We start from the raw sequence: 10,392 nt of genomic DNA, 5'->3' as shown, positions 1-10,392 counted from the left end.
GGAGAGTGATTGTTTCCCAAACCCTTACATGGAGTCAGATCATGACAAATAACATGATGGATTAATCAATCCTCTTCAGTGGTGACCACGGACTTTAATTTAAATCTATTTCGTTGAGAATTTCCTTTTCCTTGTCAATATGACTACACCTGAAACAGCGGCGGTAGTAATCCCGCCATTCATAAAGCCGGATCCTGCACTTTGGTTTCATGTGCTCGACTCCACTTTTGAATTGGTTTCTCCGAAAGCCATTACTGAAAGCAAGACGTGTTGTGTGTCGAATAGATATATTTTTTGGTATAAACGGAGAATGATTGTTTCCCAAACCCTTACATGGAGTCAGATCATGACAAATAACATTATGGATTAATCAATCCTCTTCACCATTATACACCTAGATGATTTCATCCAACAAAGTATCAAACTTTAGCCTATTTAAAGCCTGCGACGATATGTGGTTGACTATATTTATCACTAAAGCCATTACATTAACAAGAGATGTTAAACAATTCTTAGCCCACAAAGCTTGTCGGTGAATAATGCAATGGAATTCAAGAATCGAATGCCCTACGTCTATTTGGAGCACCATCAGTTGTTACTGAAACAATTTTTTCCAAATCAATTTCTTTCTCAGCAAGCGAATTTTTAGCAGGCGAACAAATATCTGTGCCCTTTGTAGTTGTTAGCAACCATGTTATCGCAATTAATTCTTCCTTAATGATGTTTCCTACATAATATCGAGAAAACAGTTAAACGTGAAGATTTAGTGCAGCGATATAAAAGGAGCGGAGTTAATGTTATTTTTTGGTGACCTGATGTATTTCCGGTCAGTTTTAAGATTCTTTTTTTTATTGTGTTTCTAGACAGAGGAATACCTTTGATGCGCTGTATTATCTTTATTATCAAAATCCTTGAAAAATGAGGATGCACATGCTAACCAGGCTTCCTTCAAAAACTCTCCCTCTTGAAAGGGTTTACTATGTCGATCAATGATATTTGCAGCCGAGTAACTTTCCGCGCTTGTATGACAATTTTTGCTAACTTATTTAATCATAGACGTCGACTGTTTATTTCTGTCTTTTATTGCTCTTGCAATTAATTCTTTTTACTCTTGTTCGCTTTTTTGGCAAAAGGATTTGTGATTTGTTTCAAAATGCCGTTTTACAGACGATATTCTACATACCACTGTTCCAGAACATAAAACACATGCCGCTTTATTGCCTTTATTTATCATGGCATATTTCTCTGTCCACCAAGTTTGAAATTCTCTGTTACACTTACTATCTTGTACTTTTTGTGTTTTTGCTAAACTAGCCATGTTAAAAATCGTAAATATAACACAAATAAACTTTAAAATATAGTTGTGTCAAAGAAATTGACTATGCTATCGTAGACATATTTTGCATCATTAGCAATTGTAGTCCATCACATAACTAAAGGGAGATGTTAACAAATGAATGTGCTCCCAGAGATGACTCCAAATTCGTCCTTCGGAAATTACGAACTACAATCCTAGCAATACGAACTGAAACTGCATCGAAGTTCGCATATTATGACGGCACACTCACTTTGAAGAGTGCGCGACGGTGTGAATCAATAATATTGCCCGATTTTTTTCCATTAACGATATTAGGTAGGGAATGGGTATATGCTAACCGCGACCGATCAGTCGCGTTTGTTCGTAATATTTCATAGTGAAGTTTGTTATTTTGAACTAAATTGCAAACCGTTTTGATGGTTGGCGTACCCAAAATATTGTGCCGCGTGCCATTGGTTCGAGATCCCTGGTATAGGGTATAAAGAATTTCTAACTTTATAAAGCGAATTTTTTTTCTATTTTTTCTTTTTATTGAAACTATTGAAAATCTTTTGCACGCACACTCACACACACAGAGAGAGAGAGACGTGATATATATGGCAGTCAAAATATGTACTAAACAGTTTTAGCAAAATAAAGCAAAAACTGCCATTTTGTTTTTGTTAATCACTGTATTTTTTTTTTTAACTTTCAAGGTTTGCACACTTTATTACAATCATATTTAAAAGATTTATAATAAAAATCTGTTGTGAATGTAATGTTGAAACCAAATAAAAATTGATGTATTCAATTTTAATAAAAAGAATTGTATATAATTTGTAAAATAATATTCTTCTCTAATGCATTTTTTAATATTATTATGCAGTCTCTTCAAAATAAAAATGCTTTCTTCTAAATGAAATACAATATATATATAAGTAATGATGTTTTAAAATTTAATTTAATGCTAATTAATTTCCAAAGTTCTATCTTAATTCAGCCCATATTAATTTCATTCCAAAATATTCCCTTATTTCTTGATCCAGTTGCACCTTTTTTATTTAATTAAGTCAGTACGAGTTCTAAAAATGCTTATATCTTAAATATGCTAATATTATAACTATACTTATATATATGCTTATATTATCAATAAAATATCTTCGGCCTATATATATATATATATATATATATATATATATATATATATAGATAGATAGATAGATAGATAGATAGATAGATAGATACTATTTTGTACAGTTTTGAACTGAAATAAAGCAGTTTGTCCTTTTATATCTCTTAGGAATGCTGTCTCTGCTTTTTAAAATAAAATTTCTCCAGATTTAAAAGTTATTAAAATTATATTTCTGAATATGTAAGAGAAAAAAAAATAAGAAAATTCACCTCATTTTTTTGATTAGAAAATGCAAAAATTAAAAAATATACATGCGTAATCTTACACATTTAACTACATACATTAACTACTACATTATTACATATTTAACTAAAAAAAATCCAGAAAACGCCTTTTCTAAAGCAGTAAGCCATTATTTAATTTAAAATTTATGTAAAAGCATATAACTCCTTTGTGGAACAAAAATTAATTCATTTAAATTACATGTCTTTCAATTATGAATTACCTGTGAAAAATGAAAACAATATTGGTATTCTTATAAAAAGAATAAGAAAATATTCATAAATAAAACAGTTTTCTCTTTACCATATTACAAACAATTTTACTGAAGACATGTAAATACAGGGTGTCCGACAAGGTATGCAGCATCTAATATTTACAAATTTGGATAGAATACATCAAGATGAGTATTTTGATTTATTTGTAACAGTTTAAGCAGACTATGACGTTTTATTCAGGGACCTACTACATTATACATCAAAATACTCGTTTTGATCTGAATTCTCGTTCTGAATTTGTAAATATTTGATGCTGCATACCTTGTGGGACACCTTGTATATATATATATATATATATATATATATATATATATATATATATATTACCATTTAAATTTCTTGTCATTTAAAATTACACAATACATAGGAATTTATCCAAATATAAATATATATATATTTCATTATGAGGCAATTTATGAGTCACTGTGAATTTAAATTAACTTTATTTTTATCATTAGAAGTTTATTTTTTCATACATGATAAGTAAACAGTACACTTTTTAAGAAAAAAAATTAAAGAACCTACAGTGTGAAATATAGTTGATGATAATATTTTATTCTTGCTTCATCTATCCTGATTTTATTTTTTTAAATTTGCTTCTAACTATATAGCAGCGATAAGGTGCACATACACGAAAAAGAATGAACTTAAAATCTTTCAAATACAGGTGAATATTATTTTAGAATATAACAACAAATTAAAAAATCCCTCCATTCAAACCTCAAATAATAACCACAGCCCATCCACCACTATTACAGTATAAAACTGGATAGGCATTTCAATTATAGCTCAAAAGGTGTCATTCTCCAGTTATCATTCTGAAGGAATTTCATAGATGAAAATCTACCCTTTTGAGGCACTAGAATCCAAGATCAGATGTGTTCATACAAGGCCAATGATTGCGTGCAATGGAAGGATGCGCCTACCTCAGGAACATCACGTACCCCAATGGAACAATGGCAAATGGTTGTCTCATTGGGTCATAGTTGGCCTCGTGTGAACACTGCTATAGAGTTAACATATTTTCAAGTGCTATTTCTAGGCAATTTGATTAATCTTGAATCTTTATCCTACTTGACTAAATGACTAAAGTTTTAAATATCCAATTTCTCAATGGTGTCACACCAGACAAGCTTAACTTCTCATGCACATATACTCATTTGTTCATTTTCTTTTCGTTTCTTCAATTGCTAATTAAAGTATTTAATTTAAATCTTTGGCATTAATTCAAATTAAGAAATTTTATGATTGTCCAAAAATAAAATGATTGCCAATTTGATAAAGTTTATTATAAAAAAAAAGGAAATTACAATTGTCAGAGATAAATAAACAAAATTTTCATATATTCAAGAGAAAAAAAGATATATAACTACATTTTGGTACATAATTAAAAAATTCTGGTATATGAGTTATTGGATATAATAAATAAGAGGCTCAGAAGATTGTGTTTGTGTAATAATTACTTAAAAAAAATATGGATACTCCAGAAGTTATCTTAATAAAATTATTTATTTCTGCAGATTATATATATATTTAATATTAATATCAATTATATTATATTCTATAATAAAATGCTGATTATATATTTTAACAAAAAATATACATTTAGTTAATAAATGATATAAATAATTTTATAGAGAAGTAAATAAATTTTTAAAATTAGTAGGAAAGCTAAATTAACATTTGCATTTCAAATATAAAATCTTCTACAAAAATTTCAGCTATTTTGTTGACACTAAATATCCTGTACAACCACATTTTTATTCAAATTATATCTTGTGCAGTTAATAACCACCCACCCTTAGAACTTAAAAAAATCAACTTTTGAGTGTCAAAATAAAGCAAAATTGACTGTTTCATATTTATTTAAAATACAAATAGTAAAGTACATATAATTTTTACTACATAAAATTTTTATGAATCCATAGATCAAGTGATTGTGCTTTATACACTGTGTTATAGCTTGTATAAACAAAAATCTGATTCATGACATATCAGTCAGGATAGAAATTGGTCATAAAATGAGAGCATTTATATAAAGATATTTGCCTATGTTTGGTCACAATTTCTAAGTAAAGTTTTATTTCAAAAATATTCTACATGTATTTTCGAATAACAAATTTTATCAGTAGAAAATTATTGAAGAATAATAATACAAAGAAAATTTTATGTATAAAATGCTACTGCAATATTGAATATATCAATATCACTCAGATATTTAGCAATGTAACACATTAAATCCAAATTTAGAATAATTCTTTTCTGGTTACAGTGATTTGATTTACACAATTTAGAATAAATAAATTTATTTTCTAAAGAATTTAATAAATTTTGTCTACCAATTCGATTAACAACTAAGTCCTCATATATTTTATATTTATTTACAGTAAACTCTTTATATATTCGATTAATTATCTGTTGCATATTTTGTGTATTCACAAGAGTTTGTAAGGGGTTTTTGGTAACAACAAAATCTAAAAGTGTAATCGAATCACACAAATAGACAGATTTCATTTGAAGTATTTCCGAAGCACATTCATCTAAATAAGTAGCCAAGAAGTCATATGATGAACGCTTTAAATCTAAATCAACAATAACTCTGTATTCATTGTAATAGTCTCTTACAGATTTGTCTACAGCTGTAGAAAAGTCCTTTACTAAATGAGAGTTTTTGAGAAATTTATATTTAATGAGTAGTTTGGCACATACTGGATTACGCGTCACGGTATAATCCAAAAACCGGTCAGAAATACGTTTTCCACTTTTAATATCAGCTCCATTTTCCAAAAGCAATCTAACAATATCTAAATCTTTTGCATGTCTTGCAATAGCACAATAAAGTGGAGTAACTCCCCAACAGTCATTTGCATTCATATCAGCTCCTTGAAGCACAAATTCCTTAATAATCTGAATGCCCACTTCACGACGTAAAGCACTAAGTAAAGGAGTTTCCTCAAACTTATTCTTTTCATTTATATTAGCACCAGAGCGTAACAATTTTTTCAAATCTTCGACGTTTGAAACATCATGTATTAGAAGTGGCTTTTCATTCTCAACAGGAATGGCATTTTCAATGGGCATTTTGAATGTGAAATATTACTTTTGCTTTATTAGTAAATTTTAATAATTTTTGAAAAAATATTAATTATCATCCCAACACATGTAAACAAACAGTTTGTGTTCTGTTTAGCTTTTGATATTCGCAGTGCCTCCACTCTACCGAAATAAATTAATAGGAGGCAGAAACTATTTGTAAAATATCGAAAAAAAAAGAGAAAAGAATAAAATATAACTGATTTTTACGATATGCATCGGATAAAAATGAATTATTTTAAAAAACCAAAGACGTCTGCTACTAGGCGTTTGGCCCTTGAAACACCAGCATCATTGCCTTATTTCCGGGATTATCCTTGTATATCTAAATAAATGAAGTGAAGTGAACATAACTGAGAAAAGGAGGTTCGTTTCAAATTAAATATTTTGGATTTGAGATATTCCGTTTCATTACATCGCTTAGATTTAATTATATTTTTGAATTAGAGCAGTGACATATCGGAATAAAATAGAGAAATGGTATGCATTTCTATCATGATTAAAACTAAAGATTTACACATAGTTGATAGATTTACATATATATGAATATTTTAGAACATAGAGATTGAAAACGAAAAAGAATTTTCATTCTTCCTTTCTGCAGTTTTTTTATTCATATCTAGGCACTGTCTTCCATTTTTATTTTCGATGCTGTTGAGTGTATTCTATTTGGTTCTGTGCACAATAACATATGATAAAATTCAAAATGTATGATTTGTATAAATTAATATCATTGTGAAATGTGTATATTAGGGGGTAGGCATAAAAATTGAAATATTTTGTGAGCTTTGTCTCAAAGCATGCGAAGAAAGAGTTGCATATATCTGTCATTTTGAATTTTTTAAATTTTCAAAGATACTGTTTTAGGCTCTCAATATGAAGTAGAACTTTTTTATAAAATTTTTAGCTCTTTGTGCTAGTGTGTATTATGATGGATGTTTATTTCATAGAAATGTGAAGGGATTCATTGTTCAAACTGGTGATGCAACATGTAAACAATGGTTTGTTTTGTGCATATATTATTGTTATAAATAAAACTTTTCCTCACTTTAAAAAAAAATCCTTTAAACTGTATTTAATGTTATGATATTTTGCTGTTTTTTAAAAATTTAAATTGATATTTTTTAGGAACTGGTAAAGGAGGTACTAGTATATTGGCTAAAAAGTTTTAGGATTGAATTAAAAGATGAATTGAAGGTACAATTTTTCTTTTTTGATTTTTATGTATTTTTAAAATTTTATGTATGCTTTACTTTCTTAATAGTCAGTACTATGGTAATCTAAATTCAAAAATTTGAAAAGCTGCATTTGTTTAGGGTATGATTAAGAGAGAATTAGGGAGAACTCGGATTATTAGAAAGCACATTTATTGTTATTTTCTTAAAACTAAGCACCTTTGTGAATTCTTATTCTCATATAACTTATTTCTCAATTTTAAGCAATTTTCTTCAAACGAGGGTTAGAGAGCTTCCTACACCACATTTCTTATTTGTACTGTAAGTGGCATGGGTTGCTTTTACAGTTGCCACTCAAGATTTGCATGAGAAGGGATATTTTTATTGGTAGGAAATATAAAATATCTGAGTAGTTGAAAAATATTTTCTTTAATCCACTGTAAACATGGCATGAACAGGGAAATAATATCATCAACTTCATCTTTAGAACAGCGTCAGAGTGTGTGTAAGTAGTTTGTGAGTGAGAGTGTATCAGGGTGTGAGTAACTATTATGTGTATTAAATAGTTTTTGAATTTTTGTTATGACAGCACAATTTTATTTTATTGAAAAAATGAAAACTTTTGATGATTAAAAAACAAACTAATGAAACGATAAACAGTAACAGTTCTACTTGGCAATAAGCAATCAAATTTCACTCAAAACGCTTGACATTAAATATCATTTAACTTTCTTTTAAATATCTTTAAATATTCTAAACAATTGTAAAATATATAAATTCTGATGCAATAAAATATTCAGGAATATTTGAGTCATGAACTAAAATATTCAGGAATAACTCAGTCGTGTTGTACAATTTTGTTTCAAAATTTTCCAGATGAAAGAAATAGCAATATTTGATGTTAATTTGAAATATTTAAGCTTTTTAATTTTTTTTATCAATTAAAATAAAATGCATAGTTTGTATCTGATCTAAAATTATAAATTATTGTAAAATATTTATTGCGTCAGTTATTCATTCTAATATATCTGAAGGAAATGAAGTTTTATTTAATTTTTCCTTTAAATAGTATTTTTTTATATTTAAAAAATATTTTTGGCATTTAGCTAGTCGTTTTTAAGATTCTATTTTTCAACCACTGGAAACTTAATGAAATATTTGCAAAAATATTCATCAGAAACAGGCCACTTGCTGCAGTGAATATTGTTCCATAAATCTAAAACTGGATATTTAGAAAGTTCTGTTCTTATTAGTCACTTTTATTTGCATAAAAAATATTTTTCGTTTAAAGGTAATTTTTAAAAAGAGCTTTTGAGTTTTTGAATGCAATAGGTGGTATTCAGAATTAGACAGAATAATTAAAATCTTAATTATTTGTTATTACTGAAATGTAAGAAATAGTCTATATAGTATTTATAATGATATTTATTCACAATAAATATTACAGCTCCTAAATGTTTTTTCCAACTCTTGTTTATTCTAATTTTATATCTTAATTTACTGAATATATTCTTTCTAGCATAATACCAGAGGTATAGTATCTGTAGCTAATAATGGACCGAATTCCAATGGTTCACAGTTTTTTATAACTTATGCTAAACAACCTCACTTAGATATGAAATATATGGTCTTTGGATTGTAAGTTGGAATTTTACTGATGAATTAATTAAAATCATTGCCAATTTATTATATGTGCAAATCAAGCTTTGTTATACCTTTGAAGAAATTTCTTAACTCTTTTGACAATAAATTAATTGTAAAAATTTAAATACATTGATTTAACCTTTTCTTATTGGAATTATTACTGCATTAACTTTTCTTTACAATATAATAATTATCTTTTTGAAAATTTAATTTTTAAATTGTTTAATTTTTGCATCTTCTCAGTTGTAATATTATCTATTTAAATATATTTTAATGTATTTAATCATGTATATTCAAGTATATTTAAATATATTTGAATCATATAAAATTGATTCAAATATATTTTCAATGCAAAAAGAAGGCTAAGTTGTACATAAATAATTATTCAAACATGAAAATTTCAGATTTTTTTTAAAAAAATTAATTTTTAAAGATAATTTTTTCTTTTTTAATCTCTATGATTAAAATATTGATTATGCTTTCTCTTACAGGGTCATTGATGGATTAGAGACTTTAGGTGAATTAGAAAAAACTGCCTGTCACAATTCAAAGACGTTTCGACCTTTAACTGATACTAGACTCAATTCTGTTACTATTCATGCAAATTCTTTTGCAAAATGAAGTATTGATTGTTAAAAAATAAAGTTTACCTCTGCTCAAAGTTTATGTATATATAAAGGTATATTTTTATAATAAAGACAAGTTTATTAAATCACTACCAGTCCTTTTGCAACCAGTTGGTTTTCCAGCAATATTGATTATATTGAATTTCATTTGAATCCTTTAGATATAAATTAATGCCTATCATTCTTCTAAATTTCTAGACATTAAAACTGTATTGTTTTACATCTGTTCATTCTATATATGAACTTTTCTAATGAAGACCATTCCCATGACATCATAATGCTGTTGAAAACAGAAAATGCACATTTCATCTAAATTTCTCAGTACTTTAAATTCACTTTTTTATTCATCTTGTTAACTGATCCTTTTCGTTTAGCTTTTAACAATGGAAGAAAATTCCGATTTAGTATTTTATGAAACAGTTAAAATGGTTTGAATTGCAGAATAACAGTGTAATCTATTGTAAATAAGCAAAAAGATATTTTTGAAAAATTGTAAAAAATTTAAAAAAAAATGCATGAATATTAAATTAGTACAATTGAAAAAATGTATTTTTCAATTGTACTAATTTATGATGATGTAAAAATAATTTTTGTATTATAATTTTGGAAGTAGTTGAGGAAATAGGTCAGAATTTTACTTAATTTTATATATATATATTCCAAGTTTGCCAGTTTTAGTTTAAGCAATCTAATCTGTAGACCACTAGCATCCACAGAGACACCTTTCCCCATAATATTGTCATTAGTAGAGATTAATCCAATAATTTTGATTTATTAGCAGTTTCTTCCAGACAAAACATTCTTTTAACTTCAGATAAAATAGTTGCTTGACTAATTCAACTATTTATAGTAATGTATATGTGTGTAA

General features: G+C 27.3%; 1 protein-coding gene and 1 pseudogene across 1 annotated transcript; one reads left to right on the top strand and one right to left on the bottom strand.

Moving 5' to 3' along the window:
* Positions 1-3,908: 3,908 nt before the first annotated feature.
* Positions 3,909-6,067, bottom strand: LOC129980661 (GA-binding protein subunit beta-2-like). Its single transcript, XM_056091041.1, has 2 exons — positions 5,696-6,067; positions 3,909-3,992 (listed from the first exon to the last, which is right to left on the bottom strand). The coding sequence occupies exons 1-2, from the start codon at positions 6,065-6,067 to the stop codon at positions 3,909-3,911; spliced, it is 456 nt and encodes a 151-aa protein (XP_055947016.1).
* Positions 6,068-6,570: 503 nt separating this feature from the next.
* LOC129981134 (peptidyl-prolyl cis-trans isomerase-like 3) lies at positions 6,571-9,614 on the top strand (annotated as a pseudogene).
* The last annotated feature ends 778 nt before the right edge of the window (positions 9,615-10,392 follow it).

The sequence above is a fragment of the Argiope bruennichi genome, chromosome 8 (genome assembly GCF_947563725.1).
Source record: "Argiope bruennichi chromosome 8, qqArgBrue1.1, whole genome shotgun sequence".
NCBI lineage: Eukaryota > Metazoa > Arthropoda > Arachnida > Araneae > Araneidae > Argiope > Argiope bruennichi.
The sequence above is the reverse complement of the archived record's forward strand: the minus strand, read 5'-3'. Positions and strand labels throughout refer to the sequence as shown.

Coding starts and splice junctions, on each gene's coding strand:
- LOC129980661 (XM_056091041.1), bottom strand. CDS start 6,067: ATGCCCATTGAAAATGCCATTCCTGTTGAGAATGAAAAGCCACTTCTA. Junction 3,993..5,695: donor ATACCGTGACGCGTAATCCA/GTATGTGCCAAA, acceptor TTAACTCTATAG/CAGTGTTCACACGAGGCCAA.